The 24,433-nt window shown below is 42.5% G+C and overlaps 2 protein-coding genes across 5 annotated transcripts in view; both read left to right on the top strand.

Moving 5' to 3' along the window:
• shld3 (shieldin complex subunit 3) overlaps positions 1-9,873 on the top strand; it is a 29,275-nt gene extending 19,402 nt beyond the window's left edge. The window contains exon 2 of the mRNA XM_085971113.1: positions 7,049-9,873. Within this exon, the coding sequence (XP_085827239.1) occupies positions 7,294-8,043 (750 nt within the window). The 5' untranslated portion in view covers positions 7,049-7,293 and the 3' untranslated portion in view covers positions 8,044-9,873. The remainder of the gene's footprint in view (positions 1-7,048) is intronic.
• Positions 1-24,433, top strand: part of trappc13 (trafficking protein particle complex subunit 13) — a 92,129-nt gene that overhangs the window by 19,398 nt on the left and 48,298 nt on the right. For all 4 annotated transcript variants that reach the window (XM_085971009.1, XM_085970999.1, XM_085970992.1 and 1 more), the window contains exons 2-3: positions 21,222-21,290; positions 23,721-23,820. In XM_085971009.1, the coding sequence (XP_085827135.1) occupies positions 21,222-21,290; positions 23,721-23,820 (169 nt within the window). The remainder of the gene's footprint in view (positions 1-21,221; positions 21,291-23,720; positions 23,821-24,433) is intronic.

The following is a 24,433-nucleotide window of genomic DNA, read 5'->3' as shown; positions in this document are numbered from 1 at the left end:
CTCTTTAAATCCTCGGTCTCCGCGGTTAGTCTCCACCCAGGGACGCGCTCGCTGCTGCCGCTGGTGTTTGATATAGTGCCACATAATAGGTTTCAACTTTGCTGGCAAGCCTATTATGGAATAAAAGCGACAGTGACAGCATGGATATGAAATTGGCTTTTTTTAAAATTTGTTTGTGGAATGTGGGCGTTACTGGCAAGGCCAGCATTTATTGCCCATCCCTAATTGCCCTTAAGGTGGTGGTGAGCCGCCGCCTTGAACCGCTGCAATCTGTGTGGTGAAGGTACTCCCACAATGCTGTTAGGGAGGGAATTCCAAGATTTTGACCCAGTGACGATGAAGGAACGGCGATTGCTTTCAAGTCAAGATGGTGTGTGACTTGGAGGGGAACTTGGAGGTGGTGGTGTTTCCATGCGCCTGCTGCCCTTGTCCTTCGCGGTGGAAGAAGTCACGGGTTTGGGAGTTGCTGCCGAAAGAAGCCTTGGCGAGTTGCTGCAGTGCATCTTGTAGATGGTACACACTGCAGCCACGGTATGCCAGTGGTGGAGGGAGTGAATGTTTAAGGTGGTGTAGGGGGTGGTGTGTCGTGCCCAGCCAGCTTCGCCTCTGACTCCCTTTTGAGCGGTTTGAATTGCTCCCCCACCCCTGGGTTCTAGACACCGGACTTAGGTACAGGCGGCGATACAGAAAATCGAGTAGACAGGTGGTTTGGTGTAAGAAAACCAAAATTTTATAAAAAGCAGAATAAAACAATCTTATGAAAAATACAGGCCTAAACAATTACATTTATATGAGAATGGGGAACACACGGCACATCAAGGGCAAACAACTACATTAAACAATCCCCTTATCCTTATCCCACCCCCTATACCTAACTAGATTAAGCTATGAGGGGCCAGGAATTCATGCTCACCGATCCGAAACCTGTTGCTTAAACGGTTGTGAGTTTTTGAGATCCGCTCCCGCTGTCCTTTGGGGTACCCCGTCGCCACGTGGTCTCGGGGCGCATCGCTGAAGTTGTTGATGCGAAGCACCTTCCTTTTTCCTCAGCTACCATCGTCGTCTCGTCGCGATGGGTTTTCTTCTTCTCCCTCGGGCGGCCGTCGGTGGTAATGTTACAGTCGGGGGTCGACTGTCGGCCTTTATCGTCTAAAAGATTTTACTACCCATGCTTCGAACGCTAGTTTATTCGTCACGGGCGCTGCCACCCACTCTTCGAACGCCAGCTTATTCACACTGTCCATGCATGCAACGCCAGCTTATAACTAGGCGTTTGGTTTTTCCCAATGCGTCTTTTGCTGTCCTTCTCTGCTTTTATCGGTTTACCTTCTTCTTCTTCTCGTTTGCTCGTTTGTGGCCTGTGTGTCCTGTGTGGTTTTGAACTCTGGTCTCGTTCTCCTCCCGCGTTTGGCCCCAGTGTAATGGGCGTCCTTGGTTGTTGAGCGGCGCGGGGAGCGAGAAGAGAACCCGCCACGAGGCCGGGGCATGAGTACGAGCGGCAGCAGGCCAAGGCCACAAGCAAGAGATAAGAGAGCTAAGTGCCGATTACCACTGATGGGCCTACAATTATACCCGTTCTTCAACTCCTTATCTGCGTGCCAAATCAGGTCAGTCCATTGTTTAACTTTTGGTGGGCTTGTTTAAATGATTACAACCATTTATTTTAACGACTTTTGGAGTGGTTGTCTCCGGGTCTAATGGCCCCGATGTCCTGGTTGTTTGTCATGGATAAGACTTGATTGTCCCCATCCTGACTTGATGGCTACTGTGAGCTGTTACCGATTAAATATGCAGAAACCTAATGGCCTCGATTCTAGGCCCATTCTAGCTTGATTTGTTTCAAGTCGAATGAATGCGTATTCTGTGTTTACTTTGTCTGGCTGGCTCCAGAGTCCTTTTTCACATTCCTGCATTTTAAGTTTCGTCTCCGGGCCTGCTTGTCTGCAGAGCTCTGTTTTAAAAATCCTGTCTGTTTGGTCACGAGGTTACAGAAGCCATTTTGGGTACCCTGTTTTTAATAACTTGTCCAAACAGGGCCCCTTGATCCATAATTTTGGGGGATGTAGGAATTTTGAGAACCCTACAGGGGTGCCAATCAAGCAGGCTGCTTTGTCCTGGATGGTGTCATGCTTTTTGAGTGTTGTTGGAGCTACACTCATCCAGGCAAGTGGAGAGTATTCCATCACACTCCTGATTTGTGCCTTGTAGATGGTGGAAAGGCTTTGGGGAGTCAGGAGGTGAGACACTCGCCACAGTGTACCTAGTCTCTGACCTGCTCTTGTTGCCACAGTATTTATGTGGCTGGTCCAGTTAAGTTTCTGGTCAATGGTGATCCCCAGGATGTTGATGGTGGGGGATTCGGCGATTGTAATACCGTTGAATTTGAAGGGGCAGTGGTTAGACTCTTGCTTGTTACAGGTAGTCATTGCCTGGCACTTCTGTGGCGCGAATGTTATCTGCCACTTATCAGTCCAAGCTTGAACGTCGTCCAGGTCTTGTTGCATGCGGGCATAGACTGCTTCATTATCTGAGGAGTTGTGAATGGCATTGAACACTGTGCAGTCATCAGCGAACATCCCCATTTCTGCCCTTATGTTGGAGGGAAGGTCATTGATGAAGCAGCTGCAGATGGTTGGGCCTAGGACACTGCCCTGAGGAACTCCTGCAGCGATATCCTGGGGCTGTGATGATTGACCTCCAACCATCTTCCTTTGTGCCAGGTATGACGCCAGCCAGTAGAGAGTTTTCCCCCCCGATTCCCATTGACTTCAGTTTTACTAGGACTCCTTGATGTCACACTCGGTCAAATGCTGCCTTGATGTCAAGGGCAGTCACTCTCTCATCACCTCTGGAATTCAGTGCCCATGTCCATGTTTGGACCAAGGCTATAATGAGGTCGGGAGCGGAGTGGTCTTGGAACCCAAACTGGGCATCAGTGAGCAGATTATTGGTGAGTAAGTGCCACTTGATAGCACTGTCTGACACCTTCCATCACTTTGCTGATGATTGAGAGTAGACTGATGGGGCGGTAATTGGCCGGATTGGATTTGTCCTGCTTTTTGTGGACAGGACATACCTGGGCAGTTTTCCACATTGTCTAATAGATGCCAGTGTTGTAGCTGTACTGGAACAGCTTGGCTAGAAGCGCGGCTAGTTCTGAAGCACAAGTCTTCAGCACGACAGCCGGGATGGTGTCTGGGCTCATGGCCTTTGTTGTATCCAGTGCTCTCAGCCGTTTCTTGATATCACGTGGAGTGAATCGATTTGGCTGAAGACTGGCTTCTCTGATGGTGGGGACCTCGGGGGTAGGCCGATATGGATCATCCACTCGGCACTTCTGGCTGAAGATAGTTGCAAACACTTCTCCTTTTAAGACTCTCCATAAAATCTACCTCTTAGACCAAGCTTTTGGTCACCTGTCCCAATATCTCTATGTGCCTCGTTGTCCAATTTTGTTTGATAACACTCCTGTGAAGCCCTTTGGGATGTTTTACTGTTAAAGGTGCTATATAAATGCAGGTCGTTGTTGAATCTCTCATCATTCCAGTGTTCAAGTTTTTATCTATATATCATTCCATCACAGTGAAATGAAATGGTTACAATTTTAAAAAAAAAAAAAAAAAAAAAAAAAGATTTTTAGTAAATGGCTTTGAAATCAGTATCCCTCTGATTAAGCAGTGCCATTATTGCAAGTATACTAAGCGCTGTATCAACAAATTTAAACTGATGGAAATTAGAAAGTTAACTCTACCTTGGCAGTCCTGTATCATAGGATCAGCAGCTTGGTTGATCCCATAATGTATTCAACTCTTCCAGCAACATCTGGGCAGAATCCAGGATGGGAAAAAAAATCTTTTCTGGAGATGCAATGTTACATTTGGAAATGTCTAATGCATATGCATAATCTTTTTATTTTTCAGGGACTTTTAAATTCTAAATATCAGTTTCTATTTTGATTCATCAAAGTCTAGGCACATTCCTTTCCAAGTCTTTGATGCTACTAAATGATGCAATGTGATTCTGTTCATAAACTTTTTCTTTGAATAATCAAGAGAGGGATTTGTGAATACTTTATAAGAATCTGTAGAGGATGTTAGTGCTCTGAAGTATCAATAGTAACAAGTGGATTAATGTCTAACTTACTTTAGTTACTTCCTCAAAATTCAATTAATAGACAGGGGAATGTCTATGGATGTAGTTTATATGGACTTCCAGAAGTCATTTGATAAGGTTCCACATAAGGGACTGTTCACTAAAATTAAAGCTCATCAAATTGAAGGCAAATTATTGACCTGGTCCGGAGATGTGTTAGGTGGTAGAAGACAGAGAATAGAGATAATGGGTATGTACTTGAATTGGAAGGAAGTGACTAGTGGTGTCCCTCAAGGATCTGTGCTGAAGCCTCAACTATTCACTATATATTTATTAATGACATGGATAACACAATAGAGAGCCATATATCCAAGTATGCCGATAATACAAAGATTAGTGGCACAGTAACTAGCGTAGACGGGAGCATAAAATTACAATGAGACATTGATAGATTAAATGGGTAAAACTGCACCAGGTGGAATTCAATGCACAAGTGTGAGATCATCCACCTTGAACCAAAAAAAGGAAGATCTGAGTATTATTTAAATGGTGAAAGCTAGGAACAGTGGAGGGCCAAAGAGATTTAAGTGTCATGTACACCCCTGCTGAGTTTTTCTAGCATTTTCTGTTATTACTAAAATGTAGTAGTCGGGTATAAAAATCATCAAAAAGGCTAATGGAATGTTAGCCTTCATAACTAGAGGGCTAGAATTTAAAAGGGAAGCAAGTTTTGCTACAACTATACAAAGCCCTGGTTAGGCCACGTCTGGAGTACTGCATACAGTTCCAGGCACCACACTTGAGAAATAATGTTTTGGCCTTGGAATGAGTACAGCGCAGATTCACCAGAATGTTTCTAGGGCTCCAAGGGTTAGATTATGAGGAGAGATTACATAAATTAGGCTTGTATTCCCTGGAATACAGAAGGTTAAGGGGTGATTTGATTGAGGTTTTTAGGATTTTGAAAGCAATTGATAGAGTAGGGAAGTCTAGGACATGGGTCATAACCTTAAAATCAGAACTAGGCCATTTAGGAGAGAAATTAGGGGTATATACCGATCCTGTACTAAGCTAAATTCTTTGTCGAACACCTCCCACTGTTCATCTGTAGTTTATCCACTAACGGTTTTGACCAGTTGCTGTTGTCGGTCTCTGTCTCATCCTGTTAAAGTTAGCTTTGCTAGAATCTTAGTAACTGTTGGGTTTGAAAGGAGAAACTTAACATTGAATTTGATCATGTTATGATCGCTGTTAGATAAATGATCCCTTACTGTTAGATTATTAACTAAGCTTGGCTCATTACTAAATCTAGTATGGCCTGCCCTGTTGTTGGTTCTAGAACATATTGCTCCAGAAAACTACCTTTAATGCACTCAAGAAATTCACTACCTTTCTGCCACTTCATTATTGCCATCAGGAGGCCTGTAAACAACTCCCATTACAGTTTAACTCCTAGAAACATAGAAAACAGATAGGAGCAGGAGTAGGCCATTCGGCCCCTCGAGCCTGCTCTGCCATTTAATGAGATCATGGCTAATCATCCAAATTCAGTACCCTGTCCCTGCTTTCTTCCCATATCCCTTTAGCCTTAAGAAATATATCTCACTCCTTCTTGAATATATTTAATGAATTGGCCTCAACTGCCTTGTGTGGTAGAGAATTCCACAGGTTCACCACTCTCTGGGTGAAGAAATTCCTCCTCATCTCTGCCCTAAATGGCTTACCCTTTATCCTTAGACTGTGACCCCTGGTTCTGGACTCCCCGACCATCGGGAACATCCTTCCTGCATCTAGTCTGTCTAGTCCTGTAATAGTGTTTTTAATCAATAAGGCTGCCCTCCTCCTCTTCTAGTTTCCCTAGTCTTTCTAAAGACCTTATAGCCTGGGATATTTAACTCCCAATCATGACCAGTTTGCAGCCCTGTCTCTGTAATGGCCACCTTTTTATTTTATACTGAAGCGTAGAGGAATCATGGTACACATAATTAATTACTGGAGGTACCGCAGTTGGGCTAGTAAGTGGGCATGCTTCCTTTGGGCTTCAGCTTGCCGCTGTTACAGTTCACTCAAAGAAAACAAAGGCAACATCATACCACTGACTTGTTCATACTCGCCAAAAAGCTGATTTTTTTTTTACAAAATCAATCCGCAAGTAGCAGCTGAATTGTACTTTCATTTGTTTGCTGCTATATTATAGATATAAGCCCAAATAATGACAGCCTGATGTCATAGCACACTGCACTCAATTTTTCGCATTTTATATAGTACTTTTCATGACCTCCGGATGCCCCAAAGCACTTTACAACCAATGAAGTACTTTTGAAATGTAGTCACTTTTGTAATGTAGGAAATGCAGCAGCCAATTTGTGCACAGCAAGGTCCCACAAACATCAATGAGATAAATGGCCAGATAATCTCTCTTCATGATGTTAGTTGAGGGATAAATAATGGCCAGGAAACCGGAAGAACTTCCCTGCTCTTCTTCGAATAGTGCCATGGGACCTTTAACATCCCGAGAGGGCATCTCATCCGAAAGACAGCACCTCTAACAGTGCCGTGCTCCCTCAGTACTGCACTGGAGTGTCCGCTTGGATTACGTGCTTATGTCTCTGGAGTGGAACTTGAGCATATGGCCTTCTGACTGGAGTGAGAGAGCTACCATTGAGCCAGTGCTGACATTTAGTGCATTCCTTTTTACCCCCCCCCCCCCCAAAAAAAAAGTATGTGGCATTGGAAAGTTTTGTGCACACCGAGGCTGATTACAAAGGTGCAGAGGTCCAGAATTAGGTTGTCTGCTTCTCAGTTGAGATACTGTCTGTGTGAGGACCTAAAAGGATCGAGAAATATGCCACTGTTTTTGTAGCAAATTCTAAGATGAAATTTTTAAAAGCTGCATTTCCATTTTTAGTTTGCAATTGCCTATGAGACAGATATTCAAAGACATTTATCTCTGCAGGGTAGCACTTCCTGAAGGTGATAGACTGCTGCGTCACAATATTGTACTTCTGCTTGAGGCTCTTTGTCTCCTAACCTGTAATAAATTTGTGAAGGAAGCACGCTCGGTGACAAATCACTTCATTCTGAATGACTGACTGTCAGGTTTACAATTATGAAAGTACAAGGAGAAAGGCTTACTAACATTCATTGGCCTGTGAGGCTTCAAGATGAGCCAACTGCTTGGTGCCCAGAGCTATCATTCATATGGAGTTAGTAGTACATTATAGGCCTAATCAAGACTGTTCTCCTGAAGTGCTGAAAATAGCAGAAAGATTGCTAGAAGACTTCCCTCAAAGAACTTCACCAAGATTCACACCATGGTTTCCAAATAACCTGCAAAGCTTACCAGTAAAGCCTCAGAAATGTCCACCAACTATTTCAAATGAAGAAGCAAAAAGAATTGAAAAATATTTGGTTGAGAGAGAATTCAAAGCGCAAGCTCAAAATTATGATTGCACCGAGGGACTTCTGGAGTTTTCTGTAAACCTGCAGAGGGATGGTCCTCTTACTTGGGTAGCTGCTGCGCAATTTCTTCCAGAAACGACAGGTTTACCGTGTGGAGTTACAAATGAGGAATACAAATCAGAAAGGTCTTGGAGTATTGCAGGATACAGCAGAATAAGGGTATCAAACACTTTGTCAATCAGTCAAGGACTTCAAATAATCATGGAAAAGCTCCAGCTACATTCTTTTCAAAGGGCAAAATGGATCATTGATCAATCCAATTGCAGTACTCAGAAACTGGAGGAGATCTGGGCTAAGCTGAGCAGTATTATCAAACATGGTGACCTTCCTGGTTGTAATGCCAAAATACATCGACATTTTGGTCAAATATGGATTTTTTGTGATCTTGTGTGCTGTGAATATGTTGGTAATCTGATTAAACGAATATTAAATCTTGCAGGTAAAATCAGTTTACTTGTACATAGACATGGTATTATTTATAACTTGTAGCTATGTAAAATGTTACTTTAGAAGTAAAATGTCATTGACGTATGAATTCCTTGCTATTGTCTGTGGACTTTAAATAATATAAATTTATATGTAATTTTGATAAATGAGCAGTTTACCTCTTAATGACCACTTATGGGTAAACCTTTTAGGTGTCAGCCGTGGCTCAGTGGTTGCACACACACTCCTCTGAGACGGAAGGTTGTTGTCCCATTCTAGAGACGAGCACAAAATCTAGGCTAACACTTCAGTGCAGTACTGAAGGAATGCTGCCCTGGTCGGAGTGCCAGCTTTTGGATGAGACGTTAAACCATGATGCAGAAGATTCCATGGCAGTTCAGCAGGGGAGTTTTCCCTGGTGTCGTGGCCAACATTTATCCCTCAACCAACATCACTAAAAACAGATTATCTGGTCATTATCACATTGCTGTTTGTGGGACCTTGCTCTGAACAATTTGGCTGTTGCATTTCCTACATTACAAGTGACTACACTTCAAAAGTACTTAATTGGCTGTGAAGTGCCTTGGGATATCCTGAGGTTGTGAAAGGTGCTATATAAATGCAAGTTCTTTTTTCTTATATTGGTATAAATTCCCTCCCACCAGAGGCAAGTTGATCTTAAATGGGATTTGCTTTTCTATTTCCAGAGATTTTAAAATTTATTTTAATGATGCATGTGAATGTGCTTTCTGCAGTGATGTGCTTGTTCATTGATCTGCATGCTAGAAATATTTTCTGTAACTGTATTTTGTGAGGGCTGCACTAGTAAATGGTTAGTATGGTGCTGTGTCATTCAGAAATGCAAGGTTAAGTTTGATTTGCTGATCACTGAGTTATTTCAGTCAGGATGGTGGTCATGGTGCTACAATTGGCTTCAGCATCTCTGGGTGTGGGAGGGAGGAAGGAAAGCTATAGTTCCCGATCTTTGCTGGAAGTGTATTTTTGTGTATGTGAACATTAGTTGAGGACAGGAACAAGCTTGATTATGGCCTCTTCCATAGTTGATTTGACTGACACTCGCCGTGTAAGCTCTTGTTTGAAGAGTTGGCACTTGAATGATGCACCCTAGGGTTGCTGACGCTGTGCTACTATCTTTCAGTCTGAGGGGAGAAAAACTAGCGCAGTGGCAGCTGAAGGTATTGTAAACTCTTCAAATCCTTCTGAAAATGAGAGGTATGATTGCTTCATGTTAAGTGTTCATCTCCTCGGCAGCAGAAAATATTCGAGTTGTCTTATAATAATGTTAACTGACCAAAGCATCAGCAGCTAAACCAATGAAGGTTCTACTTTACATATTACTATGACTAAAAGTTTATAAGTATGGGATGGAGGGCAAGGATTTTGATCTCCAATGATTAGGAATTAACATTTCTGGCCTAAATATTTTTTAAAACAATTTAGCATTTAACTACAATTTTACATAATCTGAAATTGTTTGATCTGAAATTGAAAGTTACAGATTAGTTTATCTTCACTGCACTCTTGCATGTAAATTATACTCTGGCGGTCTCTTTCTGTGGCAGTGCAAGCCAAAAATCGTCCACTAAATCTGACAGCCATAACTAAAAAATCTGAGAGCCAATAAAATGGGTCAACCTGATGAAGGAAGCCTTGTGAAACTGCAATGCTATCCCATAGTAAAAAGTGCTTCATATTTCCATTCTTGGCATTTTTAGCAGGAGAGGGTGGGGGGTCGGGAAGGAGACAAAAGAAATATTGAAATGGAAATGAGTATAAATGAGAATGAAAACTGTCTGGGTTTTATTTTGCACAGAACATGATCTGAGTGAAAAATTAATGTGCACATACACTGGAAATAAATATTTTAAAAAGTGAGCAGTATTTGTCTTTTATTAAACTGAATTTAGAAACTACAAACATTTTTTAAATTTGTTCCTGGGATGTGGGCGTCGCTGGCAAGGCCAGCATTATTGCCCATCCCGAATTGCCCTGGAGAAGGTTTTAACCTAGAGATCCTATTTTTAAATTCACTCCTGCCTTACATCACACGACCTGCACAGTTTTTGGGTCAGTGGGCAGGCAGGCAACTTGCTCCAAATCTCTGAGCAATAGCACTATTGAGTCCACTATGCATCTTAAGGGTAAACAAGAGTGGCTGCTTTTTAGCCCATAATTTATGACCTAATGCAGTTGCATTTTCAGAATCTGCGCATGCCAAAGCTGCATATCTTCCCAGTTTTGTTGGTGGGTTAATGGGAATTTAACTTCTTTTGCCATAATTAAGAATTTTGGATCATTTGCAATCTTGGAGAGAGAAATGATACCCCATCCCTTTTTCTCCACATTTGGGAGCTTCCTGTCTAAAGAATTTTTTGTATACTTGCAAGCTACCACTCCCCTAATTGACTTTTTGCATGTGTCTTATGAATTCAAAGTGGAGATAATTTGAAAAATGTAATGGAATATACAAACTAAAATTTCCACCATTTTGTTTTACAAGAGGTTTAAGTGCTCAGATGACCTCCATGCACCATACTCTCTCTTTACTTAATTGGTGCTGCAACTCCAAATCAAGGCCCTGTTTTTTTTCCCCCAAGAACATAAAAACACAAATAGGAGTAGGCCATTCGGCCCCTCGAGCCTGCTCCGCCTTTCAATAAGATCATGGCTGATCTGATCTTGGCCTCAACACCACTTTGCTGCCTATTTCCCATAACCCTTGGTGTGGAGATGCCGGAGTTGGACTGGGGTGGACAAATGTAAGAAATCACACAACACCAGGTTATAGTCCAACAGCTTTATTTGAAATCACAAGCTTTCGGAGCGCTGCTCCTTCTTCAGGTGAAGTGGAGAAATGCATAAAGACACAGCTTATATAGTCAGAGAATCATGTCAGATGTGCATGATTCTCTGACATGATTCTCTGACTATATAAGCTGTGTCTTTATGCATTTCTCCACTTCACCTGAAGAAGGAGCAGCGCTCTGAAAGCTTGTGATTTCAAATAAAGCTGTTGGACTATAACCTGGTGTTGTGTGATTTCTTACATTTGCCCATAACCCTTGACTCCCCTGTAGTTCAAAAATCTGTCTCTCTCTGCCTTGAATATATTCAATGACTCAGCCTCCACAGCTCTCTGGGGTAGAAAATTCCAAAGATTCGCGACCCTCTGAAGAAATTCTTCCTCATCTCTGTCTTAAATCGGCGACCCCTTATTCTGAAACTATGCCCCCTAGTTCTAGATTCCCCCACGAGGGGAAACATCCTCTCCACATCTACCCTGTCAAGCCCCCTCAGAATCCTATATGTTTCAATAAGATCACCTCCTTCTTAACTTCAATGAGTATAGGCTCAACCTTTCCACATCAGACAGCCCCTTCATCCCAGGAATTAACCAAATGAACCTTCTCTGAACTGTCTCCAATGCAAGTATATCCCTCCTTAAATAAGGAGACCAAAACTGTGCGCAGTACTCTAGGTGCAAGGTGGACCTATGCTGTGCATGCATGGGGCTGATGCCACAATGTTGCTACAGTCACTTTCATTCCAAAGTGAAATGTAATAATTCACACTTACTTACTTACTTGACTTCAATAACAACAGAGGGATGTGGACACACACCTGAAGTAAATTGATAGTTGCACCAATCTAGTCATCAATATATCCAACCTACTGTATACAAAGCATTAAAAAATACAGTTCAGTTAGTTACCTTGAAAATCCCCTGCTGTAGCCAATTTTGTTTGTTCATTTAGTCAATTGTAGCTTAATTTGTATGAATAACATACAAATTTTAACTCGTGCTAATAATCGCCTTTTATAAGGACAGTAAATACAATTTCTCAGTTGCTAGTGAATCTGTCATTCAAAGGAATCTTTCTCTTGCCTTCTCATCTCCGCCTTGGTACTTCCTCTCTCTTCTCTGGTTATGTCTTTGGTCTTCTGCAGTATTTTTCCTGTCTTTTTTTCTCTCCGTTTGGGCTGGGTTGTCACAGGTTTTGTGGGGGGGGGGGAGGGGGCGGGGGGAAAGGAGCGAGTAGATTAGGGAAGATAATGGATCTGGCCAGGGTCATTGGCTGGTGGTACATAGAGACATAGAAGATAGGAGCAGGCGTAGGCCATTCGGCCCCTCGAGCCTGCTCCACCATTTAATGAGATCATGGCTGATCATCCAAATTCAGTACCCTGTCCCTGCCATCTCCCCATATCCCTTTAGCCTTAAGAAATATATCCAACTCCTTCTTGAATATATTTAATGTTGGCCTTAACTGCCTTCTGTGGTAGAGAATTCCACAAGTTCACCACACTCTGGGTGAAGAAATTCCTCCTTATCTCCGTCCTAAATGGCTTACCCCTTATCCTTAGACTGTGACCCCTGGTTCTGGACTCCCCCGCCATTGGGAACATCCTGCATCTAGTCTGTCTAGTCCTGTTAGAATTGTATAAGTTTTAATGAGATCCCCTCTCGAATCTACTAAACTCTAGTGAATATAAGCCTAATCGACCCTAATCTGTCTTCATACATCATTCCTGCCATCCCAGGTATCAGTCTGGTGAATATTCTCTGCACTCCCTCCATGGCAAGAACATCCTTCCTCAGATAAGGCGACCAGAACTGCACACAATACTCAAGGTGTGGTCTCACCAAGGCCCTGTGCAACTGCAGCAAGACATCCTTGCTCCTGTACTTGAATCCTCTTGCTATGAAGGCCAACATACCATTTGCCGCCTTAACCACCTGCTGCACCTGCATGCTTACCCTCAGCGACTGGTGCACAAGGACACCCAGGTCTCGTTGCACTTCCCCTTTTCCCAATCTATTGCCGTTCAGATAATCTGTCTTCCTGTTTTTGCCACCAAAGTGGATAACCTCGCACTTATCCACATTATACTGCATCTGCCATGCATATACTGCATCTGCCATGCATCTGCCCAATCACCCAACCTGTCCAAATCATACTGGAGTTTCCCTGCATCCTCCTCACAGCACACACACCCACCCAGCTTTGTGTCATCTGCAAACTTGGAGATATTACATCTAGTTCCCTCGTCTAGATCATTAATGGGGCAGAAATTCCTCCCCAAACGCGTGAGTACGGAAGGGGTACTCGCGCGTCTGGCCGGAGGAAATGCCGGTTTTCAGCATGCACAGCGCAGGCGCTGAAAACCGGCATTTCCTCTACTCTAACCCAAGAGTTGAAGAGGCTAGCGCGTGCACTGTAGGGGGCAGCGCGTGCGTCTTGGATTTCCTCTGTTTTGGGGGATTTGCGCATGTCTAAAGGCCTCCGGTCTTTACGCTTGTAAAAAGCACACGTAAGTATTTATTTTTACAGGTAAGTGGTGTTTTAGTGTAATTTAGAATTTTTTTTTCCCACAGGTTTATTATTTTAAAGTATCTACAATAAGGTAAGTTTAGTTTTAGACCCTTTTTATTAAAAATTTATTTTTTTCAAAAAAAAAAAAATTATTGTTTAAATTTAAAAAAAAAACTTATTTATACTTAATTTAATGATTGGGATGTTTTTTTAATTTTTATTTAAAGTTTAAATAGTGTTTTGGGCCCCTGTAGTTTTCATGAGTTTGACAGTTCTTACACTCAAACTCATGAATGAACCTTCCCCTCCCCTGATTGGTCGTACAGTGCTCACCTGATCCCAGCCGGCACATCGCACTAACTACGCCGCTGGATCAGGTAAGCACTGCGCGCTGACATCTGAACCGGGCCTGTGACAGGAAATGCAAGCAGGCCCGGGCTTCAGATGTCAGCGCGCAGGGTGAGTGCAGATCGGGGGCTTGCACCCGCGGGAAGCCCCCGACCCGAATTTTTGGTCCAATATATATTGTGAATAGCTGGGGTCCTAGCACCGATCCCTGCGGTACCCCACTAGTCACTGCCTGCCACTTGGAAAAAGACCTGTTTATTCCAACTCTTTGCTTCCTGTCTGCCAACCAGTTCTCTCTCCAAGTCAGTACCTTACCCCCAATCCCATGTGCCTTAACTTTACACGCCAATCTCTTATGCGGGACCTTATCGAAAGCCTTCTGAAGTCCAAATACACCACATCCACTAGTTCTCCCTTATCTATTCTACCAGTTACATCCTCAAAAAATTCCAGTAGATTAGTCGAGCATGATTTACCTTTTGTAAATCCATGTTGACTTTGTCCGATCCTGTCACTGTTTTCCAAGTGCTCTGCTATTACATCTTTTATAATGGACTCTAGCATTTTCCCCACTACCAATGTCAGACTTACTGGTCTATAATTCCCTGTTTCCTTTCTACCACCTCTTTTAAATAGTGGGGTTACATTAGCTACCCTCCAATCCATGGGAACTATTCCAGAGTCTACATGATGGGCTGGTGGTGGAGATAAAGACATGGGTTGAGAGGAGGGAGGAATCTAGCCAGTGCCGCAGGCTGGTTTTCGGGTCATGGATGCAGAGAGGAACCAGACCAGGGCTGTAGGCTGGGATCATCGAGGCACAGTCAAGCAGGTGCCATAAAGCTCCACAGGACTGAAAGGTAGGTTTAATAGAAAGTATGTTTTCCAGCTTAAAATCAACATCTAGGTGTGAGATACAATAACAGCCAAACCATGACACATACAGGAAGTTTCAAAACTTAATATATTCCAGATGACGATTAATAATCGGCCTGCTTGAATGGCCATCTGCCCTCTTCATTGATCCAGGGCTGATGTCTCGGCTTCATGGTGATGAGAGTGAGGGATATATAACTTGCATAGGATATATAGAAACATAGAAGATAGGAGCAGGAGTAGGCCATTCGGCTCCTCGAGCCTGCTCTGCCATTCAATGAGATCATGGCTGATCATCCAAATTCAGTACCCTGTCCCTGCTTTCTCCCCATATCCCTTGATCCCCCTAGCCTTAAGAAATATATCTAACTCCTTGAATATATTTAATGAATTGGCCTCAACTGTCTTCTGTGGTAGAGAATTCCACAGGTTCACCACTCTCTCTGGGTGAAGAAATTCCTCCTTATCTCAGTCCTAAATGGCTTACCCCTTATCCTTCGACTGTGACCCCTGGTTCTGGACTCCCCTGCCATCGGGAACATCCTGCATCTAGTCTGTCTAGTCCTGTTGGAATTGTATAAGTTTTAATGAGATCCCCTCTCATTCTTCTAAACTCTAGCGAATATAAGCCTAATCGACCCAATCTCTCTTCATACGTCATTCCTGCCATCCCAGGTATCAGTCTGGTGAATCTTCACTGCACTCCCTCCGTGGCTAGACCATCCTTCCTCAGATAAGGCGATCAAAACTGTGCACAATACTCGAGGTGTGGTCTCACCAAGGCCCTGTACAACTGCACAGAATCAGGCCATTCGGCGTTTATGCTCCACTCGATCCTCCCGTCTTTCCTCATCTAACTCTATCAGCATAACACTCTATTCTCTTCTCCCTCATATGCTTGTTTAGCCTCCCCTTACATGCATCTATACTATTCGCTTCAACCACTCCCTGTGGTACCGAGTTCCACATTCTCGCCACTCTTTGGGTAAAGAAGTTTCTTCTGAATTCCCTATTGGATTTCTTGGTGATTATCTTACATTGATGGCCTCTAGTTATGCTCTTCCCCCACAAGTGGAAGCATTCTCTCTATCTACTAAAACCTTTCATAATTTTAAAGACCTCTATTAGGTCACCCCTCAGCCTTTTTCAAGAGACCCAGCCTGTTCATCCTTTCCTGATATGTATACCCTTGCATTTCTGGTATCATCCTTGTAAATTTTCTCTGCACCTTCTCCAGTGCGTGTCTATCCTTTTTATAATGGCCTGTATTTTCTGACCCCCACGGGTGTGTACACACCCGTAGGTGCCTCGCAAGTGCCGGTTTCAGGCATGCGCTGAAAACCGGCATTTCCGATCGGTTAAGAATCCTCTTGACAGATCGCACGCCTGTCCTGGAGAAGGGCCTCTGCGGGTGGAGAGTTCCGCTTTCTGCAGAACCTCCGCCCGCTGAAAACCCTTAGAAATCTTGCGCCTGGTAAAAGCAGGCCTAAGGCCAGCATAAGAGTTTAAAAAAAAAAAAAAGTTTAAATAAAAAAAAAAAAAAGTTTCACTCATTTATAATTTAAAAATACTTCTTTTTAAAAAAAAAAAAAGCGAAAAAGCTAAGTTTATTTTTAGCCCAGTAAAAAACTTCAATTTTTTGTAAAAAAAATAAGTTTTGTTTAAAATATTAAATTTAATGTAATTTTAAATACGTGATTTAAAAAAAAAATTATGTTTGTGTTTTTTTTGAGTGATCCCCATTCATACTTTTGACAGCTCTGTCCAGAGAGACCGGTTAAAAGTGTGAAGGGGGATTCCCTTCTTCCATTGGTTCCCCATGTCCCACATGACCCTAGGGACGCTTGCAAACTGCCTGGGCCTCTGCACGCGCGGACCAGGAGATGCCCAGGATCGGAAGTGTCAGGACCTACGGAGCCAGCAGGTAAATTCGTAGATTTTTTTTTCCGGATCTGAGGCATACACACGCAGGAAGCCTCTGATTGGAAAAAAATGGCCAATATGGCGACCAGAACTGTACGCAGCACTCCAAGTGTGGTCTAACCAACTTTCGATACAGGTTTAGCATAACTTCCTGTGGTAAACCACTGTTTGTATTCCACTGTGTACATGCCTGGACATGCCTCGGCTGACTCCTCCCACAAGTCCTAGTATAAAGGTGACTGCTCCCCAGCCCTTTGTATTTCTGGACCAGTCGACCACTCGAGGCAGACCTTCATTCTTTTGTTAATAAAAGCCTTTAGTTACTCTCTTAACTCTCAGTCTTTTATGAGTAATTGATAGCGCATCGCTTCCCAATTCTATCCCTCTAGAAATAAACCCTAGTGCTTGGTTTGCTTTTTTATGGCCTTGTTAACCTGTGTCGCAACTTTTAGTGATTTGTGTAATTGTACTCCTAGATCCCTTTGTTCCTCTACCCCACCTAGACTCGCACTCTCCAAGTGATAAGTGACCACCCTATTCTTCCTACCAAAATGTAATACCTCACATTTATCTGTGTTGAACTTCATTTGCCAATTATATGCCCATTCTGCAAGTTTATTCATGGCGTCCTGTAATTTGTTGCAGTCCTCCTCAGTATTGACTCTTTCCCCCTCTTTCCTCACCGCACCCCCCCCCCCCCAACCAAAATTTGGTGTCATCTGCAAATTTAGAAATTGTGTTTTTGATTTCAAAGTTTAAATAGTTAATGTAAAATGTGAACAACAGTGGTCCCAGCACTGATCTTTGTGGAACACCACTACCCACCTTCTGCCACTGTGAATAGCTATCCTTTACTCCTACTCTCTGCTTTCTGTCCTGAAGCCAGCCAGCAATCCATTCTGCTACTTGTCCTCTGACTCTGCATTCTCTGACCTTGTTCATCAGTCCATTATGGGGTACCTTATCGAAGGCCTTTTGAAAATCCAGATAAATTACATCTACTGCACTATCATTGTCTACTCTCCCTGTTACCTCTTCAAAAAATTCAATGAGGTTGGTCAAGCAAGGCTTTCCCTTTTGAAATCTATGTTGACGATTCATTATTATATTTTTGATTTCTAGATCTTCTATTCTCTCCTTTTAGTAGGGTTACCATTATTTTTCCTACCACCGATGTTAAGCTGACTGGTCTATAATTCCCTGGACGTGTTCTATCCCCCTTCTTAAATATTGGTCTTACTTTAGCTATCCGCCAGTCCCCTGGCACCTTTTGGTTGTGAGCTTACATACTGTCGTGGAAACAATTCTGCTAATGGCAGTTTTGGGCTGCTAGATGTCTGTCACACTTAGCACGTCGGTACTGTCATACTACTATAGAGACAGTGGATGCATTGGTTGTCATTTTCCAAAATCCATAGATTCTAGAATGGTTCCTGCGGATTGGAAGATAGCAAATGTAACCCCACTATTTAAGAAAGGAGGGGGAGAGAAAACTGATGACTACAAACCAGTTAGCTTGACATCAGTAGTAGGGAAAATGCTAGAATCTATTATTAAGGATATGGTAACAGGGCACTTAGAAAATAATAATAGGATTGGGCAGAGTCAACATGAATTTATGAAAGGGAAATCGTGTTTGACAAATCTGTTGGAGTTTTTTGAGGTTGTAACTAGCAGAATAGATAAGGGGGAACCAGTGGATGTGGTGTATTTGGATTTTCAGAAGGCACTTGATAAGGTGCCACACAAGAGGTTATTAAACAAAATTGGGGCTCGGGATTGGGGGTAATATACTAGCATGGATTGAGGATTGGTTAACGGACAGAAAACAGAGTAGGAATAAATGGGTCATTTTTGGGTTGGCAGACTGTAACTAGTGGGGTACCACAAGGATCCGTGCTTGGACCTCAGCTATTCACAATCTACATCAATGATTTGGATGAGGGGATCAAATGTAATATGTCCAAGTTTACTGCTGATACAAAGCTAGGTGGGAATGGAATTTGTGAGGAGGATGCAAAAAGGCTTCATGGGGATATAGACAGGCTAAGTAAGTGGGCAAGAACATGTCAAATGGAATATAATGTGGAGAAATGTGAAGTTATCCACTTTGGTAGGAAAAATAGAAAAGCAGAATATTTTTTAAATGGTGAGAGATTGGGAAATGTTGGTGTTCAGAGGGACCAGAGTGTCCTTGTACATAAATCACAAAGTTAGCGTGCTGGTACAGCAAGCAATTAGGGAAGCAAATGGTATGTTGGCCTTTATTACAAGAGGATTTGAGTATAAGAGTAAAGATGTCTTGCTGCAATTATATAGGGCCCTGGTGAAACCACACCTGGAGTATTGTGTACAGTTTTGGTCTCCTTACCTAAGGAAGGATATACTTGCCATAGAGGGAGTGCAACGAAGGTTCACCAGACTGATTCCTGGGATGAGGGGATTGACTTAATGAGGAGAGATTGAGCAGACTAGGCCTATATTTGAGAGGTGATCTCATTGAAACATACAAATTCTTACAGGGCATGACCGGGTAGATGTAGGGGGAATGATTCCCCTGGCTGGGGAGTCTAGAACCAGGTGCCACAGTCTCAGAATAAGGGGTCAGCCATTTAGGACTGAGATGAGCAATTTCTTCACTCGGAGGGTGGTGAATCTTTGGAATTCTCTACCCCAGAGGGCTGTGGAGGCTGTGTCGTTGAGTATATTCAAGACCGAGATTGATAGATTTTTGATTATTAAGGGATATGGGGATAGTGCAGGAAAGTGGAGTTGAGGTTGAAGATCAGCCATGATCTTATTGAATAGCGGAGCAGACTCGAGGGGCAAAATGGCCTACTCCTGCTCCTATTTCTTATGTTCTTATGTACACAATGAAGGGTGTCCTCACTCAAGACAAGACTTTATTTTCACAAGAACTGTGTGGTGTCGCTCCTACCAGTGCTATTGTGGACAGATGTATCTGTGACGCGAGATTGAGGATGCGGCCAAGTTCAGTCCTCTCATCTTCCTTCACTGAGGCTCCCTGCCAGAAAGGCGAAGTCATAAAATTGTCCCTTATAACACAATTTATAGAAATTTGAATACATATTTAAACAGGAAGGGATGTGGGGGAAAAGCAGGGTACAGGTAATGGGATTTTAGTGACCAGCTGCATTTGAAGAACTAGCACTGCCATAGCCACAATGGGACAACTTGGCTTCCTGTGCATAATTTCTATTTGCCTGTTACTTTTTTTAGATAACGCCTCAATACAAGGGTGTGGTGTAATCTGGTTGCATCAGAGTTTACTTTATAAAAAAAATAAAAAAATAAAATAATCATTTTTGATGTGGGCATTTATTGCCCATCCTTAGTTGCTCCAAGCAGGTGGTGGTGGACTGACTTGAACCGCTGCAGTCTGCGCCACGATTTGATACAACTGAGTGGCTTCGTGGGCCACTATAAAGGACAGTTAAGAGTCGACCATGTTTTGTGGGACTGGAATCTCATATATAGGCCAATTCATGCAAGGAAGGCAGGTTTCCTTCTCTACAGGACAGTATTGACTCAGTTGGGTTGTTACAACAATCCAGCAGCTTTTTGGTCACTTTTACTGATATCTGCATTTAACACTTTTTTTTTTCCCCCCACATTATTCTTAAAATTGAATTCAAGTTCTCAAATTGCCATGGTGGGATTTGAGCTCGCATTCTCTGGATTACTAGTCCATTAATATAACCACTACACATACCCATTTGGAGTTTAGTTTACTAAAACTACAAAATGTTGGCTCTTTAGAAGGTCATTGATCTTGATTAGTATAATCCCTTATGAAGATGACTGGATTGTGGTTTTCATGGACAAATCAATAGAATTGTGAAATGTGATCCGGTAATCTGATAAAGTAATAACCAAATTTTATATTACTCAGTTACTAGTAAACCAGTGGTCCTGTGATCAAAATCACAGGACGTGATCCCTAAAACACTGGTTAAAATTCCAGGAATCTTGTGTAATAAAGGAATTTCTCTTATTTGCTCACTGTAAGCCAGTGGCCTGCCTTCATCATCTTCATGGATGAATTGTGCCTTAATGGGAATGAGAGGAGAATGGAGAATCCTATCTACCTTTTCCTGGCTGATCTGTATTTGAACCCTGGAGGGGTAAGCAATGGTCAGTTGGGAGATGATCATTTCACTGTCTACTGCATGTTCTCTGTGCTACAAAAACAAATCCTAGAGAGATGGCGGGTTGTTATAGGTGACTTACCTCCTGTGTTATGAAGGAACCTGTCGGGCCATTTGTGGAGATTTCCAATGGCAGCATACTTGTAGTTAACCCTTGGATCAACACAACAATCACATAATGCAGTGATTTCATACCATTTCCTCAAAATATTAAGTGTTTGAAATTTCCAGAAAATTGTCTTTTATAAATTAAAAATTCATAATTTACAAAAGACTTGCTGTATTAACTTTTTGTTGGATAAGGGTATTGAGATGGCGAAAAGGCAGGTAAATGGGATTGAATTACAGATCAGTCAAGCTTTAATTGAATGGCAGAACAGGCTTGAGGGCTGAATGGCCTACCCTTGTTCCAATGTTCCTATAATACACACTCAATATTTTAACACCGTGGTTAATGTCTGGTTAAATGGCCTAATTTTCTTTACTGTAGCTAGTGCTCTTTGATTTTGACTAATCTTTGTGTCATTTCTTTTTGACTTAGTCATTTTGACTCTGTATATCATAATTCTTTCCTTATTTCATATTCTAGTGATGAGATTAACCAAACCAACGTTGTTTACCAACCTGCCAGTGACCTGTGAAGATCGAGACCTTCCAGGTGAGTCAGGCTCATTGTGCACTCTCTTATAATGCTGAAAACAATCATTTTAGATAATTAAGAATGTTAACATGCAACACATCAAAGTATATTCTAAATCTGAATGATAACTGTTCATTGGCTATCCAGAGATAATCTGTAGCTAATCTGAGAGTTTATAAATTCTCATTTCTGCTCTTTGATATGTAAGTTTTCGATATGCACAAAATTCTGTTGCCTCCTAGTATTAGAATCTTGGTCAATGCTGGTTTGACGTGAGTACAACTGAAACTGGTCTGTTCATATCGAGCCCCTCACACTGGCTTTGCAAAAATGCTGTTTTAATATATAAAATAACACTGCGCATACACACATCACCCAGAATACATCATCCAATAATGGAGTGATGTCCATAGTGCCATTTTGTGGTGCATTTTGGAGCCATCCAACACTGTGCTGAAACCAGTTAGTGTATAACTGGACAGACATCTGCTTGACTTTGTTTTTTGGGTTGCTGGTTTTGAGTGCAGTCGTTCTGGTGATGGTGGACTTTCCCAAAGTTGAGCATTACCAGGCTTGTAGTGAATATGGAACTTTGTAAAATCAAAGTAAAAAAAATTGTTGAAGAGAGTAATTTACTCCCTTTCTTCACTTCCGCAAAAATGTATCTCTTGCATTATGATAAAATGCCAATTACATATTGAAGGAAGGTAGAAAATGTGGTTTTTATCCTAGCACTTTCCTAGGTCTGTTTAAATTTTTGATTCTCAATGTGAATACTGAAAATATACAACAAACTATTTGCATTGGAATAAATCAAGTCTGATAAAAGGGATTGTCCTTTTATATATCTATAATATATCTATTATAAAACATGAATGGGTTGCTACGTTCCATTTGAAAATGCCTGTCCGGCTTGGTGAATGGGAAATTCAATGTAAAGTGTCAACATTTGCATGTCGTACCTGTTATCAGCAAAATAAAGGTTAATTCTGCATGCAGTTGCAGCCTCTGCCACCAAGTGACGCTTTAAGTGTTTGAGCTTCATTTTGTGTCAGCCAGCAGTCGTCATGTTTTCATATCTTCAGATTCTTCCCTTGGAGAACAGTGTGAAGTTGTGAGAGGATTAACAGTCTGACCGGCTATGACCTGAACGTTCCTTCCAAGGCTGTAACCATCTTTATACCGGCCGATAGGGTGTTTAGTCCTTTACAGTGGGAGGATTTTATGGCCTTCCATAACCTATATGATGAGGGGTGGGGTCTACCCACACCCATACCCACACCATGAGTATCCCACTGGATATCAATCCAGAATTCTGAGCCAGAGCTCCAGCCTCCACATGCTGGAACTATCTGGAGTAGGGTTCGAATCTTGCACCTCAGGACAAAGGCAGGAATGCTACTATTAAGCTAAAGGTTCACTCTGCCTAACCATCTTGCTGACATAGTAACAGTTTCAGACAGGAGAAGACCTTTGGTCCATCTAGCCCACCTATACACAGTATTCCCGCAATGCATTTCTAATAACGGCAAATCCCATTTGTTGACAACATATCCTATTCCTTCCTGAAACTCCCGTTGCACCACCCGTGACAGCAGAGGAGTGAAAATACATGCAAGTATTAATTTCAACCCCTCTCTGCTGTTCTGCATGCCATCTCCGCACACTTAGATGATTACCTCATCTGCACAACATCTCTACCACTCTGGCCTATGAGCCCAAGCCCCCTTTTAAATAAACTTTCCTAGTCTTAATGACTGGTCAATTTATCCATTCCTTTGCCCCTTCTGTTCAGTTTACCACCCCCCCCCCCCCCACCTCTGCTGTCCAATCTACGCACTGACAGCGCACCCAGCTGAGCCATTTTTGGTGTTCAATGTTTTGGCTGTTTTTACAGCCATCTCTTCAAAGCCCACACCTGCACTAGATTCAACCTTCAGCCATTTTCTTCTCTTTCTCCTTCCCAGCGCGCCCCCCCCACCCCCAATCACTCCTCCTTCCCCACAAATGTGCACCAGAAATCTCTGTCCTAAGCAGCATTGCAGTGCTCACTCTGCATTCTCTACTCTGCCTCACTGAGTAGGCCAAATCCCCTAACTGAAAAGCATTGAGGTAATTCTGTCTGACTTGCCACTGTCCATGGCCCACAAACCCCTCCCTTCTCCATTGAACAGGGAAATCATCCCTGGCCCACTAACACCTACCCCCCCCCCCCCCCCCCCCAAACACCTATCCACGTGAAGTTCAAAACTGTCTCCTGACTCCAGTACTGACTATTCCAAATCTCCTCCTCCTCTCCCTCCCATGGGAAATTGTCTTAAAGATTATTGAAATGTTGGAAAGGTCTATTTCCTGAATCCCTTTTTGGACAGAAAGTTGCTCGTTTAATATTTGAGAAATGTATTCTGGAAACGAGAATGCTGGTTAATGACACAATTTTTACCGTAGGAGATCTTTTTAGTCAACTTATGAAAGATGATCCCTCTACAGTTAAAGGAGCAGAGGCCTTTATGTTGGGCGAAATGCTGACTCTCCCTCAGAACTTTGGGTAAGCTTATCTCATTTACATATATTCTGTCGTTCAGGCATGCATTTCTCTTTCGTTTCTTCTCTCCTCTCCCTCCTTTCCCCCCCTCTCTTTCCGCCCTCCCCCCCCCCCCCCCCAAAGTTTTGGGGAGAATGGAAACAGAATTCTGAGGACTATTTAGTGCATCCATCCAAAAGAATCACTAGTCATTTTATCTTCATACAAGCTAACTCGGCACCGATCAGGATTTGAGTTTTTGCCCTTTAGTCTGTATGCTGAACTTATTGGTTTAACCAGCTGAGTCGGGTGGGGGGTGACAAATATAAATTTAATGGAAAATGCTGTAAGTGTAAATTCTAACTTGCCACATGATGGCAGGGCATTCATTTCACATTGGAGTGGAGTACAGATGTGGCGAGAGGAACTAAAAGACAGTTATAAAAGACTTTCTAATTTCCTGTTGTGAAAAATGCTGTCTTCTAAAAGCTCACTTGTATTCAAATGTTACACACGGTTGCTACTTTAAACTCTGAAATTTATATTTTAATATGCATCGTTTGGGTTATGCTACTTCATTGTGCAACATTATAGTGACATGCAGAAATATGATTTGTTAATTTCACATTTGTATTTC

This window comes from Somniosus microcephalus, chromosome 2 (assembly GCF_052327205.1).
Source record: "Somniosus microcephalus isolate GS21.2 chromosome 2, FLI_Smic_1.0, whole genome shotgun sequence".
Lineage (NCBI taxonomy): Eukaryota > Metazoa > Chordata > Chondrichthyes > Squaliformes > Somniosidae > Somniosus > Somniosus microcephalus.
The sequence above is the reverse complement of the archived record's forward strand: the minus strand, read 5'-3'. Positions and strand labels throughout refer to the sequence as shown.